The sequence below is a fragment of the Vigna radiata genome, chromosome 8 (assembly GCF_000741045.1).
Source record: "Vigna radiata var. radiata cultivar VC1973A chromosome 8, Vradiata_ver6, whole genome shotgun sequence".
Classification (NCBI taxonomy): Eukaryota; Viridiplantae; Streptophyta; class Magnoliopsida; order Fabales; family Fabaceae; genus Vigna; species Vigna radiata.
In genome coordinates this window covers 25,599,745-25,622,077 of record NC_028358.1, presented here as the reverse complement: position 1 = coordinate 25,622,077, position 22,333 = coordinate 25,599,745, and the positions used below count along the sequence as shown (strand labels likewise).

The 22,333-nt window shown below is 32.7% G+C and overlaps 2 protein-coding genes across 6 annotated transcripts; one reads left to right on the top strand and one right to left on the bottom strand.

Moving 5' to 3' along the window:
- Window positions 1-5,587: 5,587 nt before the first annotated feature.
- LOC106772443 (protein indeterminate-domain 12) lies at window positions 5,588-9,916 on the top strand. Its single transcript, XM_014658844.2, has 3 exons — window positions 5,588-6,565; window positions 6,747-7,143; window positions 8,667-9,916. Exons 1-3 carry the CDS (start codon window positions 6,406-6,408, stop codon window positions 9,451-9,453), a joined length of 1,344 nt encoding a protein of 447 aa, XP_014514330.1. The 5' UTR covers window positions 5,588-6,405; the 3' UTR covers window positions 9,454-9,916.
- A 3,733-nt stretch (window positions 9,917-13,649) lies between these two features.
- Window positions 13,650-21,786, bottom strand: LOC106772418 (tRNA wybutosine-synthesizing protein 5). Of its 5 annotated transcripts, XR_001376582.2 has the most exons (16): window positions 21,512-21,786; window positions 21,330-21,407; window positions 21,120-21,203; window positions 20,855-21,025; window positions 20,339-20,407; window positions 20,094-20,220; window positions 19,679-19,751; window positions 19,292-19,408; window positions 18,016-18,135; window positions 17,871-17,889; window positions 16,476-16,548; window positions 16,033-16,352; window positions 15,490-15,605; window positions 15,315-15,408; window positions 14,780-14,878; window positions 13,650-14,078 (listed from the first exon to the last, which is right to left on the bottom strand). XR_001376582.2 is itself a non-coding variant. In XM_014658811.2 (15 exons), exons 1-15 carry the CDS (start codon window positions 21,611-21,613, stop codon window positions 14,028-14,030), a joined length of 1,614 nt encoding a protein of 537 aa, XP_014514297.1. In that variant the 5' UTR covers window positions 21,614-21,785; the 3' UTR covers window positions 13,650-14,027. The 5 variants fall into 5 exon arrangements, 4 of the variants coding, with proteins under 4 accessions (XP_014514297.1, XP_022640323.1, XP_022640322.1 ...); XM_014658811.2 differs by lacking the exon at window positions 14,780-14,878 and having other exon boundaries at window positions 21,512-21,785; XM_022784602.1 differs by lacking the exon at window positions 14,780-14,878 and having other exon boundaries at window positions 16,243-16,352; window positions 21,512-21,785.
- Window positions 21,787-22,333: the final 547 nt, after the last annotated feature.

Here is a 22,333-nt window from a genome sequence, read left to right as displayed (position 1 = left end):
ACCATAACTACGAAAATATCACCATATTTTTTTATGCTTCGGTTTTTACAAAACTGAAACATATGATACGAGTTAAAAAATCATTTTTTTTACTTGTGAGGACAAAACAAAATAAACAAAGACGAGTTTCATTTATTATGTACCCATTGCAGCGAGATGTAAACCCTAAAGAATAAAATGAATTCATTGCACCTCACAAGCTAAAGAAACTAAAGACATGATATTCGACTTCAGATAAAAACCTTAGTTTGCTTCTTAAACTTCCAAGAGACTAAAGAAGTGCCTATATTAACAAGGAACTGAACGTCTAGTAGTGGGACATGTCCAATCAGAATCGGAGGAAGCCTAAACTCTGAGAGCAGTATTTGAGTTATAAAAAAGACTAGAACTAAGGGCGATTTTCAAATGACAAAGAATGCACATGAGTAACAGACTGTTTTATAAGAGGTGACATGGAGCGGGTTAGCTAAGAAATGGATCGGGAGAAAACGAAGCCGTCTTTATTTTTGGTTTCTATAGCATAATGAGTATATCTCATTTCCATAGTCAAAAGTGAAAGAAAAAAATAATAATAAAAGACTATAAAAATAATCATTCCAAAGTTTACAAGGTTTGTGAAAAAAATGGTTGAAGAAAATTTAAATGAATTTTAAATATGAAGAAAATAAACTATTAAAACAATTTACATTAACGATAAAAACCTTAGTAATATAACCTCTTAAAAAAAAATTCCTCATTAATATACATATAAAACCACTTTTTTGATACATGAGTGATAAAATATAAGTTTATAAACATTCAATACAAACTAATCATATAAATGAAGTTCCGATAAAATGTTCATAAAAAACCAACTTAAAAAAATTGTTGTAAAAGTTCAACCTCGAACATAACCAAGAAAAAGTCAATTTATAATGAATCGAAATAAAAGAAATTTATTCATGCAAAAAATCATTTCACCTGTTTTAATTAAATCTACTAATTCCACACTTCTAAACTTATCTAGTCATCTATACCTAAATGACTAAAATAAATAATTAGAACAAATTTATAACACACGTGTGTATATATATAATGCATATATACTGTCCAAAATAATTTTATAATATAAAATACAGTTTGTAATTTGTTTTTAAAATATTATTCTAGTGAATATTTCTAAAAGGTGATGATGAGTACAGAGCCAATTAAGAGCATGAGAGAGTTGTCCACTTGGTCCCTCCTTTTATCTTTCGTCATATCCTTATCCTTATTCTCTCCATGTTAAGTGTACCTTCCATTTATTTCTTTATTATTTTGGCTTCCTTTTTTTCTTAATGATATGTTCCTCGTCCTTCTTAACTGTGTTTTAATTAAAAAAATTAAGGAAAATGATCATTATTTCATCGATAAATAAATTTAATATATATATATATATATATATATATATATATATATATATATATATATATATATATATGTAAAAGTTGACAGTTGAAATTTACTTCATATGATATTATTAAAATGAAATCATTAAATGGAGAAAACAAAAGAAAAAGTTTGCTTGTATACATTTTTAAGATAAAAAAAATATAAACATTTAAAGCAAATAATTTTTTATATGTTAAAATTAAAATTTGTGTAAGATAAAAATAAGAATTAAAAAACTATATAAAAATAGAGTTTTTACATATAACTTTATATATACACTAATTTTAACTCTTTCATATTTTTATTTCCTTAAAATCTTGACCTAAGATTTAAATTATGTTTGAATATGAAAAGTTGCGTAAAAAATATATTTATAATTTTTAAAATCTGCAATGAATATTTAAAAAAATTAATTTATTGATTTTTAAAATAAAATTTAAGTAAAATTATAAAAAATATAAAATATAATGTAAATTAAATTAAATATAAATTAAATTTTAATTTTAATTAACTTTAATCTAAGAAAATATAATTTTAATTTTAAAAAATAATAAAGATTTATGAGTATAGATATTAAGTTATCTATTTAACTCATTTATAAATAGATATTAAATTATTAATTTTTTTTTATTCTAATATTTTTGTTCTAGTAACAAAGTTGAGAATGGATTAATTAATATCTTTCAAATTTGTTTATATGAAATTCTACTTTTGATATAGCTCATATATGGTGAACATAGGATTTCAATATCACTTTCTATTTTTACCTAATAATTCAGGAGTAGGATACTTGCAGATAAAACACCACAGAGACAAAATTAATTAGACACATATACATTGATTTCCATCAACAGAAACATATATGAAAAAAAAAAATATGCACAAAGATGTCTTTCTTACTGACAAAGTCTGAGAGAAAGTCAATAATTGAATCTCCACAGTGTTTATTATTTTACTGTTGGATTTCTCATTTTGTGTGTATGATAACGACAGTTAAGGGTTGTTTGGAGAGGCTTAAATTTCTACTGTTTTAAAATGAGAACCTTTTACCCATAGAAAAACAGATATACTTTTAGTTGTAACATAATTAAATGAAGGATTAAAACGGTTTTATATTATTCAATAATAACTTATTAAGTTAATTTTTTTATAATAACTATACCTTTAATTATTAACACTCTTCAATGATAATTATAATTAACTATAAATACAATAAACAAATTTATAACTACATGTCCATATTTATACAATCCAATCTCTATGCAACCATTCTAATTAAGATTTATTTGATTAGCACAACCTTATCAATTAGTAGTGATTTTATGCCTATTATTCATTGCGACTAAATTCTCTCTACAGTCTTTCACTAAACGAGTTCTTATATTCATATTCATGGCATGCATGCTAAATTAATTTCCCGTTTCACCTTTATAATTACTTATCCTAAACAGTTATATATATATATATATATATATATATATATATATATATATATATATATATATATATATATATATTATTTTCTTTTTCTTTTTTCTGAACCTAAATGATTGTATGATTTTGTGCAGAGTTTCGAATACAGTGACTATTTTTATTATTTAAAGAAAAACATTAAGACAGTTCTTTTTCTTTTTTTGTACATTTTAGGAAAAACAAATAGTTATCAAAATTTTTAAGACATTCTTAAGTAGAAAATACTTTTCTTTCACTTTTCAAAAAATACAAAGGGGCATTAATCTTTTATTCTTTTATATATATATATATATATAAAACCTTATTTGATATGCGATGATGAGATGGAGAATCTAGTAATAGAAGAACCCGTGAACAATGTCTGGCCCGCATGGAGATAGATGAGGGTTTCTTTTCCACTCATCATCACTACTCTTTCTCTCTCTCTGCATGCAGAATATTGCAGAACAACACAGTAACAGGAATATCTATTGTGAGAGAATTGGATCAAATTAGAAAACCAAGAAGAAACACTGAAACACTATTATGAGATTGTTATCATCATAACCTCAAATGTGTGCATCAATCACTTAGGAAGGAAACAGAATATATATCTATTAACCGATCCACTTGGGAAGATTCATTCATACATATGCTCTCATCATCATCATCTAAAAACGTCATATTATTTGGAATCGTGCACCATTCATAAAGTAATTTTTAGCTTCTCTCCAATAACTTATGTCCATAGCATGCATGTTCATACATGATTGAGTGTGTACTGTTCTAGGAATACGTGTGGTTTTACTTTTCAAATCTCTTTCTCTAAAACCAAACTTATATAATATTCCAGATCGTGTTTGGTATACTACCCACAATTAACTAACCATGACAGATAAGGAAAATTAAATCTTTTTTTTTTCTCTTTTCATATTATAATTGGCTAGTCTTGTTCCTGAATTTTCTGCATAAACTGATAAAAAAGTTAGGCGCCCACATCTCAAATGAATATATATATATATATATATATATATATATATATATATATATATATTTCAAGTAATGAGTCAAAATTGAAAGGCCATCCATACAGCCACGTCATTATTCATTAAGTATAAGAGTTCTCAATAAACTTAATAAACTAACTTTCAAAATGTTTAATCTAAATATTTCCTGCTAGAGGGATGGAAAACTATGTGCCAAATCAAATTGTGACATGCTTCTATGTAAATTAGGTTGTCTTCATTATCTAGAAACTTTATATATTTTTGATAAAATATTTCTAAGGTATTGAGCTGCTAATTCATGCAGTCTTCACATTCCGAATAAACATATCAACTAAGGCTAAGTATTGATCTAATCTCTATTCAATCTCTATTCAGTGTTGGTTCCAGAAAGATTGGATAAATGTAAAGAACGCACTAAAGAGTATAGTTGGTCCAAAAAGAATGAATTTCAGAGTGTTTTAAAAGGTTTCGAATTTAAATTTTATGAATGATGAAAATATGGTTAAAAGGGAGATTTCACTAAACATGATTAGCTAACTTGGTTCACCTAATTAAGTAATTGACTAAAACGATTATAAAGTAAATGTAAAGAGCGGACATAGGATTCCAAATTAATTATATGATATAGAGGAAGAGAAAATGTGAAACTGGGTGGCTGTAGTCACAAAGATCTAATTTGTGATGGGTCCCTATTTCACACACGCCTATGGTTTATGAATGGCTTGCATGGCTTCTTCCACGGAAGTAGCCCACGCATGGCCCCTAAAGTTAGCGAATGCCAATGTTGATGTCCAAAATGACATGTTTGACCTTTGAAGCAATGCAAATCTTAGCTGATGCTGATTAGAGAAATGGCAAAATGGACAATGTATGCTATCCTTCCGTAGCTTTAGATTTGGGTTTGGAATAAAGAGCAGGGAAAGAAGAAAAGAAGAAACCTTTGCAAATTCTCTCCTTAGTGGGGTTTTTTAAGCACTTTCTCTACAAACTAGGATGTAAGAGAATAACACTGAAAGATAGAGTGGCAGAAAATCCTCAAGGCTATTATGGATAACAATTATTTGATATTACATTCCACGAACCAAATAATAAGCTTGTGGAAAGTGTATATACATACATGACCGAGAGAACATGCTACTTGACATGAGTTATGAATTATTGTATATATCATCGAAAAGGTTCAAGACCATCACAACTTTAAAACCATTACTCAAACACTTTTCACATTTTATAGAGTGCAGTAATTTTTTTTTTCCCATACGTTACATATACGGTGTTTAAATTTTATATTAAAGTAGACGAATGACTGTATATTATTAACTTATGCAAACTGCATGACATGATTATGGTCAGATTATTACATTCACAGTAATGTCAATCAGTGAATCAATCATGTTAGTTGTGGGGTTATCTTGGCATGCCAACATATATGTACTTCAAAAGCTTGAATTTTCTTAATTATCTTAGGCCAATTCATGAGCTTTTAAGACCCTTTTAAGATTTGGGTGTTTATTACATGTAACAAAAACAAAAGGCAGAAACTGCCATCAGACCTCGGTAAAAGAGAACAACTCTTTATATATACCTAAGAAAATGATAAAAAGAAAAGGATAGAAAATATAAAATGAAATAAGTGATAAATATATATAAAAAAAAAGAGTATAAATAAAAATTTAAGTATTTGTTAATAAAATATAAAAGTAAAAGGAGAATTTTACCAGTCAAGTGGGTAGGAGGATAGTTCCTAGTCTTTGCCCGGTCAATTCCGTCATCCACAACCCTTTTTTTTCTCTCTGCAGACTTCTTAACCTTTTTTAGTCCTCTTGCCTTTTCGTTCACCCTAATTTCTTTCTTTGTTCAGTTTTTTCTTAATGTGTTTTACAATTTGCCACTACTTCTGTTGTCATCATCACCTTCTCCTCTCTACAAATACTCAGCTATTATGAACTTCTCTTAGCATAATAGATATATGAAGAAAAACGAAGTGAGGTTGTTGAGTACTGAGATTATATCTTCCTTTTTTTCAATATGGTTGTTGATTGCATAGAGGATTGTAGTGATGAGCATGTTTAATTTTACATATATATGGAAAGAGATATACATATATCTAAAGTAGTTGTTCAGAGTTAGCTCAGACAAAAACAATCCACATAGCTTAGACAGTGACTCGAAAAATAACCCACCACCATCATCATCATCATCACCTCCTCTCTTCACGAGATTAATTAGTGATTTTACCTTTTTCTTTTTATTGTAATGGTTTACCACAAAGTAAATGATGTCTTTCTCTGTCTATGAGTCCCTGCCACCCCTTCACTAGCAAGGTTCTGCATATAATTATTAGTCGTGTCCCAACCCAAGCTAGGATTTTGCATTTCTTGGCTCAACAAGGAGCAAAAAGTAGCCATCACGAAACCAAGGTAATAAATACATAGCTACGGTTTGGAACAAACAAACAAACCAAAACATTAGAATATCGTATCTTGCTTTTCTTCTCTTTCTTTTTCCTCCAACTTGGAGTTTTTCTTCAAAGGCAATGTTCCCTTCAGTTATGTCCAATTCCAATTCCTTGTCTGAAGAGGCCACTGTCTCCTGTGGTACAAGAATCGGTGGACTCAATCACGTAGTCACAACAATCATTTCTCCACAACAGCCTCAAAAGATCAAGAAAAAGAGAAACCTCCCTGGAAACCCTGGTAATGAATTAACTAATTTATCATTATATGTATAAGCTCTTTGGAGTTTGGATTATATATATATGCATACGCATCATACATATATATCCTTGCAATTGATGAGATGTGAGTTATTATTATCAGATGACATGTGTGCTGGTTAATTAGGTTCATTTTGTGATTTAAACTGTGCACGTTTCAGACCCGGATGCTGAAGTGATTGCTTTATCACCGAAGACTCTTCTAGCTACTAACAGATTTGTGTGTGAGATCTGCAACAAGGGTTTCCAAAGAGACCAGAACCTTCAGCTTCATAGGAGAGGGCATAACCTCCCATGGAAGCTGAAGCAAAGGAACAACAAAGAGGTGAAAAAGAAAGCCTACGTTTGCCCGGAACCTTCATGCGTTCACCACAACCCCTCAAGGGCTCTTGGGGACCTCACAGGAATTAAGAAACATTACTGCAGAAAACATGGAGAGAAGAAGTGGAAATGTGAAAAGTGCTCAAAGATCTATGCCGTTCAGTCTGATTGGAAAGCTCACTCCAAAACCTGTGGTACTAGAGAATATAGATGTGATTGTGGAACCCTTTTTTCCAGGTATATATGTATACTCAACTTCTATTTATTTAGAAATTTTTAAGTGTGTTCATATGTTAGATTTAAATCAATTCATGCTTAACTATCAAAAGGGGTTCTCTTAAAAAAATTTGGATGATCTTTGCTCTTTATGGGAATGGAACTAAGATTGATTTCACCCTTGTTTTAAATGCTCGTGCCGTGGTAGGTTGCATGAAAGTGGACACAGCTAAAATACAAGTGTCAATTTGCAAGAGTGACTGAAACTTTACCTGTTTATGAATCCTAAAACTGCCAAATGAATGCGCGGCAATTAACAACAAAAACAAAATCACAATCCATACATATATATTTTGTTTTTACCTACTGTTTTATCTGTGACTCAATAGCATTTTGTTGTTCATTTTTTTTAACTCATGATAATACATTCACATGCATGTCAGCATGAAGGGCATGATATGTACTATGTTTACATTATGTCAAAAAAAATAGTGTTCAATTCATAGGGTTTAAGCCTACGCAAAAATTTCAAGGGTGTCAGAGAGTGATCAATTGTTTTCTAGACTTCTATTCTCTCTCTCATAACATATATGCACAAATGTGCGTATATGGAGTGGATGCAGTCTCTAAGAAAATGATGGGATCTATTTTTGTCTACTGAAAAAGTAAAACAAGTATAATTAACATTGTTCAAAAATTTGTGATGATTTCTTACTTTTTCTTAAATTTTTTTAGTATAGCCATTTTTCTCTGAACATTCATCATTGTGAAACCTGATAAATCTGCAAAAAAATCTGATATGCTAAGTTGCTTTCCTCTACCATCATCAGTGCATACATGGGATTCATTTACATTTCTCACCATTAAGTGTCGTGCATGAGCTCTAGTTTCCCAAGACTTCCGCTATCATCACGAAATGCCTATTATTCTTTTACATTGAATCAGTATATCAAATTTTGGACCAACTTTGGATATTTTCCAATTAAAACCTATATTTACCAAAATAAGATTTTCCAATATTTTTTTGTTATCTCCATGCATGAAGCACATGAGCCTTTCATCAATTTTCCACATTCATTTTGTTCTCTCTCCTACTTTAAATTTGACCCCGAGACACTATTCATGTCCCATTAGCTCTAAGCCTTTTACACTTCAATCCGTGTATGGATTATTACCTCTCTCCCATGCATAATTTTCCCCACCTTTTTTGAAACGGGGCACATTCTACAAGGATATGTAATAAGTCCTTCTTTCGGTTTTGCAAACTCCACATTGACATGCATGATTCACTTCATTCATTAACACACCCCCAAAAGAAAAAGGAAAATTGATATCCTAAAGGTTATTAGTTTCTTAAAATGATATATCTAAAATGTGAAAAGAGAAGATTTTTACATCCAATAGTCCAGACATAATTGATACATGTTTTTATTAAAAGTTTATTGGTTTTGTTTTGTATATAGTGTGATATGGATGAAGGAATATCTGTAGGGTTGTTTTGTGCAGTGGAAGTAAAATTTGTATTATTTGTGTGAAAACTGCAGGAAGGACAGCTTCATAACTCACAGAGCATTCTGTGATGCATTGGCTGAAGAAAGTGCAAGACTGTCAGCAAACCAACTGGCCACAACCACCACAAACCCTTTGGTCCAATCCCTCTTCCTTTTTCCAACCCAACAACACAACAACAACATCAACACCACCAACTTCATCAATCCTTGGGACCCAAACCCTAACCCTAGCAACCTTCCAACCCTCCACAACACCATCAAATCTGAATCTCAAAACTTCCACACTCCAATCTTCACCACCAACAACAACAACATCTCTTCTCCTCCTTCATTGCTTCTTCATCATCCCCCCAAGACCATGATAACCTCACCCTACAGTGACCTCCACGTCCGCCCCTCCAACACTGCCACGTCAGCGCACCTCTCCGCCACTGCGCTGCTCCAGAAGGCTGCAACCTTTGGCGCCGCCGCTATCACGGGCCCCACTCACGTCACTCCGCTCAGCATGGCCGAGTTGGGAACCGGATCGACTCAGCTCGACTCGGTGCCACCCGAACGCTACATCAACATGAGGGGCCTCACTAATAGCGACGGTCTCACCAGGGACTTTCTTGGCCTCACCAATGGCGACGCGGTGAACGTTAGCATCGACGTCAAGGACATGCTACCGTTCACGGGAGGGAGCGTAGAGTACAACCATTACCACCACCAACCCTACGATCACCATCATAATCATAGCAACTCGCTTTTCAAGCCACAGCATGGGTTTGGATTCCTTGGGACAACCACTGGACCCAATTCCTGGGGAAATTGTGAGTGAACTGCTTTAGTCTGTGAAAATTGTAAGCTTCGGTCACAAAATTTCGGAAACTGTTTACTACAATCCTTAATTTTACAAGAGTTATATTACAAGAAACGTTAACAACACACTCCTAGCATTCTCTTTTAATACACTCGTTTTTATAGATTAAAATTTATTGAAAAACACTTTCATTAATAAAAGTTTGTGAAGGGGTGTGCTGCTAACAGTGACTGTTTCTACTGAATGACCTTGTTTAAAATCAAGGACTGAATGAAAGTTACTGAGGAGATTGTTGCTTACAATTTTAGGGACCAATGTGTTGTGTTGGATGTAATATCGAGATAATGTTCACACAAACTAGAGAGTGGAATACCCTTGCTGGAACTTGTATTTTTATTTTACCCCTTTGAATTACTACAGTTAATGCTTTGGCTCAGAGTTTGGTTGATGAATTAATTATTAAATTCGTGTTAATCAATTTAGCTAGTTGTTATGATGAATAACATATGATACTATGGAGTAAGCATAGAATTTGTTTGTTGAATGGTGTGACTGTTGCACACTGCACAGATGGAGTTAAGAAGAGCGACCACGGTGGTCTTTCTTGTCAGTGTGGAAACAGAGAAAACATCACATGAACAATTATAATGATTGGTCCTTTTGTTTTTATCACTACCCACGTCCCATCTTTGTCTTTACAGCTTTTAATCTGCTGCTACTGCTACTAGCCAAACTAGTGTCTCTGATATAAGAGAGAAATAAAAGGGCATCCCACTAATTTCTTACTTTTATCAGATTTCTTATGTGTTTTTATTCTTTTATATTGCTTTTACCACTTCTTATACTTAAAGAAACAAAAGAAAAATTTAATATTTACTACATCAAATATAAATAACTATTCAACATTTATTTCTTTTAAGTAATGAAAAGTATTTAATGATATATATGCAATGCTCATAACACTCTTTAGGAACATTGAATATTAGAAGAAGAATGAACTTACAGGTGATAATGCAGAAATATATATATATATATATATATATATATATATATATATATATATATATATATATTCACATATATCCTATATAAATGTACTACAAAGTGGTTTTTAATTAAAATCGTCCTTCTTAAACCCAAGTCAAGCACTTTTCCATAGCCTTTTCATATTAAAGAGTAGAACTTTGATTTGATTTTCATAATAATTATTATAAAGTAGTCAGTTTATGGAAATTACATTCTCAATGTATTTTGATTATATTTAATATTAAAAACTTGTTTAAAAATATCTACTCTCAGCCCTTATTTTGGTTTTAATAAAGACACATGATTGAACCTTTATTGGGAACAATATATTCAAACTGGGTAAAAGAAATTTTTTCTTAAGCCAAATAACATCACTAAATGAGGAAATAAATGACAAAAATTTTCTTTTAAATATTTAAAAACACAACTACAATAATAATACCTATTATGCTAAATGCTTTTAGGTCATACATAAACTGTACTTGTTGTCTTCATTCTAGAATTTCATGAATGACACAGTTGTATGTATCTCATATATGATAATAATAAGAGAATGATAGATAAATGTACATGATTTTGTATCTATAGATAATCATGATTAAATAAAGAAAAGATACAGCCTTCTTTTAAAATGAACAATGAAAAAGGATTTAACTATATCAGAAAGTTTAAAAAGAAGGATTTTAACATGAAGTAATAGGCGTAGGTTATCTCGAAATGATGGTGAGGTTATCACATGTCGGCAACCATGCAAGCTTTCCAATGACTGAAATACCCTTGTTGTGAAACCCATGGATGAGAGCTAGAAACCACAACATCTAATAAACAATGAATTATTACCCGATGACATGAATTTTCATATGTAATTGGTGAAATAAATAACCACAATCTAAATTTGTGCATAAAAATCTTTGTGACAGTGGAACTTGTCATGCGTGTTGAACATTATTTGCATAATAATTTAGTTTAAGTCTCTGTCGGATGGATAGCGAATGATGCAGATTGTGAAGCTCGTGGATTAGAAGTGACACCATTTTTGGATTTAGCAGCTAAATGCCAAAGTTCTCCGTGTCGCAAGCTTTTGTCTCGGTTTGTGCCATGCAACACAAGACTCCAAAAGGGTGAAGTATATCCATTATTATTTCGATTAAATCTAACCAAAGAATTTTCGTGAACCATATTCAAACAGAAACAGCTCATGTAAATCCTAACCCGTGAGTCAATGAGATCACTGTGTAATTGTAATTACAACCATATACAAGATCCATGTGGGTCCCATCTACTAATCAATTCACGTACGGTGAAAAAGGTGCAAAGACATTGCAGGCTTTCATGTCATGAAAGAAAGCATTAACTTCTACGGTGTATGTACACTCGTTGTTCATATATAGAAAATTTTATTTTTCTTCATTAATCCACTTGGGACGAAAATTGAAAATTCCAAAACCAACTTCGATTTAGCTACTTCGAGGGAAATGGGGCTGCCCACGTTCATTTATTGCCTAGAGCATTAACCAACTTCCAAGAAATTCTTTTTTCTTTTGAGGGAGAAAATGGATATGATATATATAGTTTTGAAGAAATGGAGGCTTTTTTTGTAAAGGGACGCTCGAAAACATGCAAGTGAATGAGGTTATGAGCATGAGTGAAAAGGCAAGATAAATTTTACGGTGTATGTTTGTATATTTGTGCGGAGTGTTATGGTGGTCCGGTGGTAATCAATTAAAAGGAAAAGAGAAAAAGAAGAGTACAGAAAATAAAGGAAAAGGAGAGAAAAAATGTCAACGGTTATGAAAAAAATGGTTGATGCACGTTTGAAAGTTTAAATTGGCCTTCTTTTCAGTATATTCTTTATCAACTTTTGTGCCGCGTAGGCTTTGGCTGGCTACGTCCATAGATGTAATTCAACGTCATATGCTGTCTACACTATTTATATATATCATATCATGCTTTGTCATGAACCACACCGTTTTGTCAACTTTTATTTAACTATCATCTGATAAAGATATATGACAAGATAAATTTTGATAAACAGTTTTTCGTGATTTTTCTGTTATGTAATCAAACAAACATTATTAACATTAAGTTTTTAGTTGTTATTTATACCTTAACTAATCTATTATTGATATTATGATTATTTGACATGCACATTCCATCATGAGCATAGAAGCTAAAAAAGAAGGAATGAAGAAAGTTCTTTGCCACTAAAACTGAGTAAAATTCACTGCAAGAGCACGGAAGAGAAAGAGCATAGGGATTAACGAAAGAAGATGGTGTCGGATTTTATGGTTTATTTTGGTGTGTGTGGGTGTTATGGTATATCCAAGCTTTTAGAAAGTATATTTACAAGTTGCAGGGTTAAGGTACAATCCATTCCATTTGCCTACTTAAAGAGACAACCTCTTTTCATGTCCCTCTGCTGTAAAAGAAGAAAAACCAAAAGCCTCTTCTATTCCCTCCATCAACATTTTACATTTTACATTCTTGCATATGTCATCTTCCACCACAGATTCTCATCTCATTCACCTTTCTTTTTTTCATCTTTTTCTCCCCCACAGTACTAATTATTACCTCAGCTTTCTTTTCCCTGCCATTCTTAGATAGTGTAACAGAGCTTTTCTTGGACAGTCAATGACATACACTCTTTGTCTACCCACTTCCAATATTGATTTCTCTACACTTTCTTAATTTCATTTCGAACACGATTATACAGAGTTCATGCGTTATTAGTAGCTGTCCCACTTTTTTTGATGTGAAGAATGTTAAAGATCTATTATTTAAGAAAACAACGAAGTTTCCTAATAAAGGAAGTCATTAAGATGTTAATTTAGATAACAACGTGTTGTTACTAAATATTGGCAGAATTTTTAACTATAAAAATAATCGTTTTACGAATACAGATTTTTTGAAAAAGTTTGGGTACTCAACATTTTTTAGATAATAAACCAATAACAAAAGTGTACTAGAATAAAGCACTTTACTAAAAGAACAATGGTGCAGAATATTGTCAATAATAATTTGTCTAAGTTGGGCTTTTAAAGCTGCTCACTGATCTGGTACCTGTTTCAAATCAAGACCACGCATTTTTTTTTTATCCATATAGTCATATAGTCGTTTCTTACGCCAGTTCAAACATTCTGAATTTTAGGCAGAAACAACAACACAAATAAGGTAACATTGTTTTAGTATTTGCCTAATCCAGCGTCCAAACTGAGTTTTTTCATTTAAGGAAAAAACGTGAATGACGGGGACAAAGAACTTTGGCATGTTAATTCAACGTATATACATAACTGTTGTAACTTGTACAAATATGAATACAGTTCAAATTAGTGATGATGGTCTACTGAACTATAAACGACAAACAAAAGTACAGGCCCAGACGAAAAGCTTCAGTCTCCTATATGCATCAGTTTGTGGGCCAATTCATTCATATGTTTCACTTCACTTGGCATCTAGGGACCCAGACGAAGAAATGCTTCAAGCATCAATTTACTTTTTGGAGGTACTGGTGGGTCAATTCGTCCATGAAGTTTACTCCTTTTTGAATCTCTTCTAACACTCAGCTTTCAGCTTTCCAGATTCACTCCCACAAATTTATCCAATACGTTTTTAAACGCCTATAAGTAAAGAAAGGAAAAGAATCAATATGTTTGAAACGCCTAAGCCTATTTCAAATTATGCATATACTTCTATGAGTTGTTCAAAGTTTAATAAAATTAGCTTCAATTAGTTTTATTAAAACGTTCCACGTTTGTATGACTAAGTAATTTTCTGAACACAAAAAACTCTTAACCCATTTGCATATTCTCTCTCATACATGAAAGTGAAACTAAAGTCTCAATGCACATGCAGTGCAACAAATGCAAGACTCATGCATAGCAATAATGATGAGGATAGAGACTATTGAAAAGAGAAAGATGCCACCATCTCAAAGTATATTTAGGAAATCTGTCACTCTCGGGCAAAAAAATAATACAGAACATGACAGTCAAAATTGTCAAAATCAATTGATTCTGAGAAATAAAAAATAGTTTCTTTGGTCAGAAAATCATCGATTATTCAAATTGAAAATGACAGACAGAATATAAAGAATGTAATAAATGTTAACACAAAGCGTATGAAAATATCAGGGATATGATAAAAGATCCAAATGCAAAACAAAGATAGAATAGCGGAAATATGACATCAAATGCATATCGAGCTTGATATAGTGCAATTATTTAAGCACAGTCGAGTACTGACAAGCAGATAACAACCTCTGTCATGTCCAATTAATTTTAGATAGATAGGCAGCAATAGTTATTGGAATGAGAATAACCTCTACGTGATCCTAGCATTCATCCATCCAAGATAAGTCACAAGTCTGGCCTTAGATTGCAACAATAAAATAGATTTGACATATCAACGCATGTTGATCCTGAATCATATATCAGCCTTGCTCATTAGGCATTGAAAGCGGCCAGAATGGAAACAAAATAGTGTAACTTTGAACTTAGTGAAAAAAACTCAAAAAGAGATCGGCAATCAACAAGCGTTCACTTTCTTTCACCCAAGTAAACTAATATTGTAATATTACATTAACCATGTGGGCAAAAAAAAGAAACAGATGTAATTCCTCAGTAAGCTTTTAAAGTCAGTTAGATGTTCATGGTTTCTATAGAGCATGGAAATACAAATGTTTGACTTGCTTATTGGCAAAAAGTCCTAACGAGCGAAATACCATCCTGCTCACGCTCACAACACAACAAACCAAATGGCTAAATAGAGAACTAAGTTTTGCAAATATAAATAATAAGCTAAATTCAGAATATTGAATTCCAAAAGATAAAGCTAGAGCACAGCTCAGCAATTACCTGTTGAGTGAACAACTCCTTCCCTTTTAGAATTGAATTCATTGCTGCAGATTGGTCATCAAATGCACTGTAGAAAGCCTCATAGAATCCATTCCTAAAATTACAGGGCCAAAAAAATGGATATTATCATTTTGACAACTACAAAATAATGGATGTTATCTACATGAGTAAGTACCGATCTTCCTCAAGAGTATGTTGATCCATCTCGTCAAATTTCCGAGTAAGGACTTCAGCTCCAACTGGTGAAAGTACATGCAGCACAAGAGCCTCTAAAGTTCTTGGGAAGTTGTGCTGAAAATAGTAAATAATCAAACATGCTTCAAATAATATATAAATGTATACAACTTAAATAATTAAACAAACAACTAAAACCTACAAATAAAAATAAGATTAGTGCATAATTCAAGTTGCAGAAGTAGCAATAGCTCCAATATCATTGACAATTGAGAAAATGATGGAAAGCACAATATATAAAACTAAGAGAAGCGGTCACAGTGGCCTTATCCTAATAAAACAAACAAAAATCTCAATCTCATCCAAACATGTTTGTCAACTCGTAAGGAAGGAATGAAAACTTTCATTGATATGACCAAGTAATAATATCGTATATCTAACCATAAGGAAAAACCCCCACCACAAGTTCAAAGTACCAAGAACTGCACAAAGAATATCAAACTTATTTGACATTTGCAAGTTTAGTAGGTTAATATAAACTAACCGCCATAGCAAGAAAGACATCTTGGAGAGTTTGTGGATTGATGTCCCAGAGAAATTTAGCAACTGGATCATCTTTAAAGTCAGCACTCACTATTTTCTCAAATTTATCATTCACTACAAGTTCATAACCATTAGTAGAAGTTGACAGTGATTGCCGATCCTGGTTGGCATTGACACTGTTGTGAACTAAAGACACAAGTTCATGAAGCACCTGAACTGCAGCCGGTTCCAATTCTTGCAAAGTGTTCCTCTCTTTAACTCTTTTCTCTTTTAGATCCATCCGTTTCAACAACTTACCATCACAATTTACATCGGCATGATCTGACAATCAGATTATCAAGACTGGGTTAGACAGCCACTGGCAAAAAGATAGCAGGATAAATTTCTCACAAGGAGAGACACGTAAAATCAAACTTCATCAACGCCTTCTTGTAATTTAACTACCTGCTTGTCCATTATTAGGCAACTCGCATACCCGCATCGTAGTTTTCAACCCCAATTTAAGCAGTAGTTGGTCCTGTCTATTGAAAAAGTAAACATGTTACAAGTTCAATACAATTACTTCGAATTTATGAAGAGTGGGGAGAGAAGCACTAATAACCAGATGGTTTAACTTTATAATGAACTTAGCAATCCTTTACCTTCTCCAGACTTGAGAATAAAATTATAGAGAAAATGACAGCAGTTCATAAGTTTGTGCTTACTACTTCAACAACTGTTACTCCTCAAATAGCTATCAAAACCTTTCATAATTGTAATTTGACAACAAATAACTATCTAATCGTAGACTTGATAGAATGATAAGGACAGAAAATTATTGATCAATAAGGAAATGAACTACTAGAGCTCCTACAATCAAGAAGCCTAAGAAATAATCCGTCAAAGCTCCCACATGAAGACAACCTCCCTGGCAACAGAAAAATACTAACCGATCTCCTCTCCATTATCCATACATGCTCCCTATAAACCATGACTCAACCAACCCCTCTCTCCTCACACTTGCTATATCAATAACTCCCAACCCACTCAGCCTTTTTCTTTCTTCTGGAATATACTTTCCAAGTAAATGACTTATTTGGGCTCATACCCAAAATTGATCCACTTCACCATTGTCTCAATGACCAATCTGAAACTTTTAAGCCAGTGAGTGATACTCTCAGTAGAAAAAAGGCAAACAAAGAATAACACTAAAAGAAGCAACATACACATCAGAAGATCTTTTAAAAAAGGAATAACTTACATGTATCCCTCTCTAGGTGTGTTCAAAGGTTAACAAAATAGTATGTTAAAGTATCAATTTTTAGCTTTATGTCTTTATCCATCCTCCAATACCAACCACCCAGTACGTGAAAAGGAATAAAGAATGTGTTAGACCTCTTATAAGTAAGCACTATATAAGAGGAGAAACCAGAAACAAAGAGTCTGTAGGGTCTATAGTAAATAGGACAGTTATTGTAATAGTTAGGACTGTTATTGTAATAGTTAGGACAGTTATTGTAATAGTTTTTAACAGTTCGGTGTGCAGTTTGACAGTTTTTCCATATTTTATTAGGACCAAGCATAACTGCTTTTAGGTAGTTATCAAACTGGAGAGAAAATCTGGAAAGGGAGAGACCAAGCTCTGGGTAACTTGGAAGAAGCATACTGTCTTAAGTGTTGTTTCTATTTCAGTTTACGTGTTCTGTTGTGCTCTGTGTAATCTGGTAAACTATAGACCAGATCTGGTGACAGTAATTTAATACAATTTCTATACCAGTTGGTTTCTATCAGGATGAAGTAGAATGTACACTTTATTAGAAATTTCATCAATAATGGACACAATTTTAACCAGGAACGTACCATTTCTTTGTCAATCAATCTTCATATGTGTCCATCCAATAGGTGAATTATAATTAACAAGAAAAAGAATAACATTCAAAAGTCAGTATATCTCATAATCATCTATTTGGGGATAAATTATGCACAAAAACTATATCACCAATACCTTCTCAATATTCTGCGTAAATAATAAGCATCCATGTGTTCCAACATGCAAGACATCATGTTAGATCTCCACCAAAAGTTGACTGCAATGGTCAAATCATCACTATCTACCTGATGAAACCTATAACAAAAGGCATTAATGAGACCAATGAAATATAAATAAAAAAATGCGGGACATTTTAAGAAGTTTGTATATATTTAGATACAAAAACAATAACCAAGCCTTTGCCCATTAGGTGGGGTCAGCTGCATACATCAAGCAAAACCATAATGATGTAATGAATCATATCAATAGAAAACTAATTGACATCTAAATCCTTCTTATTGATTTTGTCTGTAATTTTTCTGAGTCTCTCCCAACCTCTAGCGATTGTTTTGCCCTACATTTGATCAACTCTCCACAATGAGGCTTCTATAATTATAATACAAGTCTTGTCCTCACACCCTAACCATCTTATCCGATGCATGTTTCAACCATATTTTCTACAATGCATTCCTACTGTCTTTTTTACACCCAACATTCAATTCCATAAAATATCACAGGACTTGTTTCTATGTTTGAAAATTTTCCTTTAAGCTTGACTGCTGGTGCCTTTCTATCACAGATGACACCAAAAGCATTCTTCCAATTCATTTATCCTGCTTAAATCCTATGGTTTACATCTCCCCCTATTTTTTGGTCATTCTGTACGAAGAACTCTAAATACTTTAACCATGTGACCTGTTATATTCTCTAATCCAACTGAGTTGTAAGTAAATAAATTTATAGTCAGATGAGCGTACCAACAATCTAAAAAGGGAAATACACTAATAGCATTTTAAGCACCAAATACACAGAAATTACGACAAAATATGAACACGAAGCTTAAAGTGAAAAACGAAGTGTTTTAACAAAGTGTTTTATGCCAATGAAGTACACTTTGATTGTTATACAAATAAAATAAAATAAAAAAGCATAGGGAATCATCTCTTTATTCTTTGCTGTCAAAAAAAAGATGGACTAACTTTTCTTGGGTATATTTTACATGATTTTTTTTCTCTGTGATCAGCAATGGCTGCAAGAAAACAAAAGTGTGTGTGTATGTGTGTTTGTGTGTATGTGTTTGTGTGTGTGTGTGTATAGCATAGATTGACAAAAATAAAATGACAACTTATACTAATATCATGCAACAATTTTCTCTGTCCAATCTAACCAGCCAGACCCACGTTCCCCTAATTCAGATTACAGACACTGAGAAAGTCATGTCCTAAAGACACTGTCAAAGTCTAGAGCTTACCAGCCTTCAGGAATGAAAAGTGCATCCCCGGCCTGAAGAACAACCTTTTGAGCAAACTCCATTGAGCATTCTGCCCTTGGATATATTGAGTAGTCAGGATTTTCTAAAGATACAGAACTGCCACATGGATTTTATTAGAAAAAACAATAGAACTGTCAGAATATAATGATGCCTTAGTGACAACTAACTAGTGAGTTGTGTTTTGTGGACTGCACTTCTAAGAGTTGAATTTGTCTCATGCTAGTAATAGCGCAGTGTACAACAATCTATTCAACACATTGATAAAGGGATAGGAGACCTAACAATCACTGAGTGCATTTGGTCATAAAGTAATTCTCTGTTTATTCTCTCTCTCTCTCTCCTCTTAATATTCGTTTTAAATAATACCTGTGATTAGAAGCCTCCCCGTATATGGGCATTGGGTAGAGTGAGGGACTGGCAGAAGGAGGCCACAAAACAACTACAAAGAATTTGGTTGTTAGAGACGGTTTGTAAAATAAATTGAATAGAGGGAAATGAGAAGACTCTTGGAAATAAAGTTTGAGGGAGAAGTAAATAAAGTTCCAAAACTCTATTTGGCGGTGATACATTATTTATCGTCATATTACTTTAGACATTAAATAGACTAAAACATCAGTAAGCCATACCAATGTACTGAAATTTGCTAATAACTGATACCCTGAGGATGTGTAAAAAAAAATAAAGAAAAGCTGATACCCTGAGAAGTACCACATCTATCACTCAGAGGAAAAAAATTCACACTGGCAAGGTCATATGATACATCAATAAGAGGAAGACACACCTCGTTTGCAGCCAGAAACTATACAAAGAAGATTATGGTGTGGATCATAGTGAGTACTTGATCTGGCTTCGGCATTGTTCATCCACAAATTTATAGAAGATAACTCTTTTAATGCCAAAATCGAAGGCTGCAGAAAACAAAAAGCCCAAATAAAAAGGGTAATAATAAAACCTCCTATTACAGAGAACAACTAAATATACAGAGCTGTAGACTACAAAACAAATTACAGGGATAAATGCACCAACCGTCTGAATGTCTTCCTTTAGGATTTCTAACTGAACGGTTTCCTGACGATCACTGTTCATTATTGGTACCTGAAATACACATCACCAACATTCATTTGAAAATATGCCACCATCACACTATCTATAAAGCAAACAAAAGAACTCACCTTCTAGGGAATGTATTGTAGAAATTGTGAGGGTAAATTTTCTTACAGTGAAGACGAAATTATAATCACCCAAGGTAAGATAGCACTAGGGTTAGATGGTACTCGTGGGGATGAATGCCGATTTAGGTATGCTTTTATCACTAAGTATTACATAATTGCATTGATTTCACATGCTACACTTTAAGCCTATGAATATTCTTCATTGCCATTTCATCAACTTAGGGACAGGGCCAACGCAGAAATGACAGCCAAAATAGTTCAATGAAATATTAAAAAAGCATAGAATCCTCACAAAAAACAATTAAAAAAATCCTTTTGATAAACCAGTTCGCAAAATTACCGACTATCTAATACATGCTGGAATTTGAACCTGTGCTAAATAAATTTGTTCGGGAGCATCTTCCAAGGATAAACAAGCATGTTTTGTATCATTGTCAGTTTGTGAGGCAGCACAATGATCAAGACCCTGATGGTGGCGCTTACTTTGCATCTGCGTCGCCTTCTTGCAAAAGTCAAGGAAGTTAGAAAATGGAAGAGGAACCTGCAAGGAAAGAAAAACAGATTAATCACGCATCATTTCATCAATAGACCGAAAACCATACATAGATAGTTTTTAAGAAAAAAAAAAAAAATACCCTCTGATGGCTTCCAAGATCACCATAAAAAACAGGTGCAGATTGAGATACCATGGCCTCCACCGTGCAAGAACCCACGCGTGCCTAGGTTTCAACACATAGCAGCAAATGAAAATGTTCAACAGACGGTTAACTTACTTCAATCAATGATACAAGACACAAGGAAATGAAGGATGCAAAGAAGAGAATGTGAGTAACGTGAAGAGGAACCTGCAAGTAGTCGAGGCCACCATTGGATGGATTCCAGTGCGAGAATGCCTTCCAACTTTTGGTGCACCCGCGAAAAACCTTTTCCGGATTGAAAAAACCAACAATTAATTAACCGAAAATAATAAATTGCGCATAACAGAGAGAAGAGAAATAGCAGAGAATTTTGTATGTTGTTTACATACAGCGGGAACGTTTGAAAGCTCTATCACAGAGTCGAAGTCTTCGGCCGTTGGAAGCTCATCGAATATTCGGATTCGAATGGACGATGACGACGAGGACTCCATTCAATTTGAAACCTCTTCTTCTTTTTCTAAGGTTTATTATTTGTTTCTTCAAGTTTACTCTTTGAAGCTGCAAGCAAGAATTGAATTGAAAAATAAACGAACCAATTTTCTCGTTTCAGAAGCTGAAAAAAGAACTTGCTAGTGGCAATCGTGTGACCTGCTCTGACCAATGATAATGGTTTTTGTTTTCATGAATACTTTCATGGGCCGTGGGCTCTTCTGGTCCAGGTTGAAAGGGTACTGCTCCCTCCACCACCACCCCTTCTCCCTCCACCTCCCCAATTTATTTTATTTTCAAAATTATATTTCTTTGTTAAATTTTTTTTACTTTTATCATATAGGATTTTTTAATATATTTCAAAACTTTATTTTACCTCACACATTTAAGATTTTTAATATATTTCAAAAGGAAAAAGTCTCTTTAACAACTTTTTTTTGACAATTTTTTGACAACGTATATATAGCAATTTGTGATTGATTCGTTTCAAATATTTTTTTAGAATAAATTCAAACAAACCAATAAAATGGTGACACATGTCCTGTTATCAAAAAATTGTTAAAAAAGAGTTGTTAAAATATCATTATCCTTCCAAAAAAATTCCTATTTTAAAAATTCAATTTCAAAAATTACATCCCAAAAGCTTCATTCTAAAATTCATGTTTTGAAAATTAAAAATTTTCAAAATATGTAACCTAGAAGTCATGTTTACAAAAAGTAAA

Coding starts and splice junctions, on each gene's coding strand:
- LOC106772443 (XM_014658844.2), top strand. CDS start 6,406: ATGTTCCCTTCAGTTATGTCCAATTCCAATTCCTTGTCTGAAGAGGCC. Junction 6,566..6,746: donor AAACCTCCCTGGAAACCCTG/GTAATGAATTAA, acceptor TGCACGTTTCAG/ACCCGGATGCTGAAGTGATT. Junction 7,144..8,666: donor TGTGGAACCCTTTTTTCCAG/GTATATATGTAT, acceptor TGAAAACTGCAG/GAAGGACAGCTTCATAACTC.
- LOC106772418 (XM_014658811.2), bottom strand. CDS start 21,613: ATGGAGTCCTCGTCGTCATCGTCCATTCGAATCCGAATATTCGATGAG. Junction 21,026..21,119: donor ATCTTGGAAGCCATCAGAGG/GTATTTTTTTTT, acceptor CTTTCCTTGCAG/GTTCCTCTTCCATTTTCTAA. Junction 14,079..15,314: donor AGGAGTTGTTCACTCAACAG/GTAATTGCTGAG, acceptor CTTTACTTATAG/GCGTTTAAAAACGTATTGGA.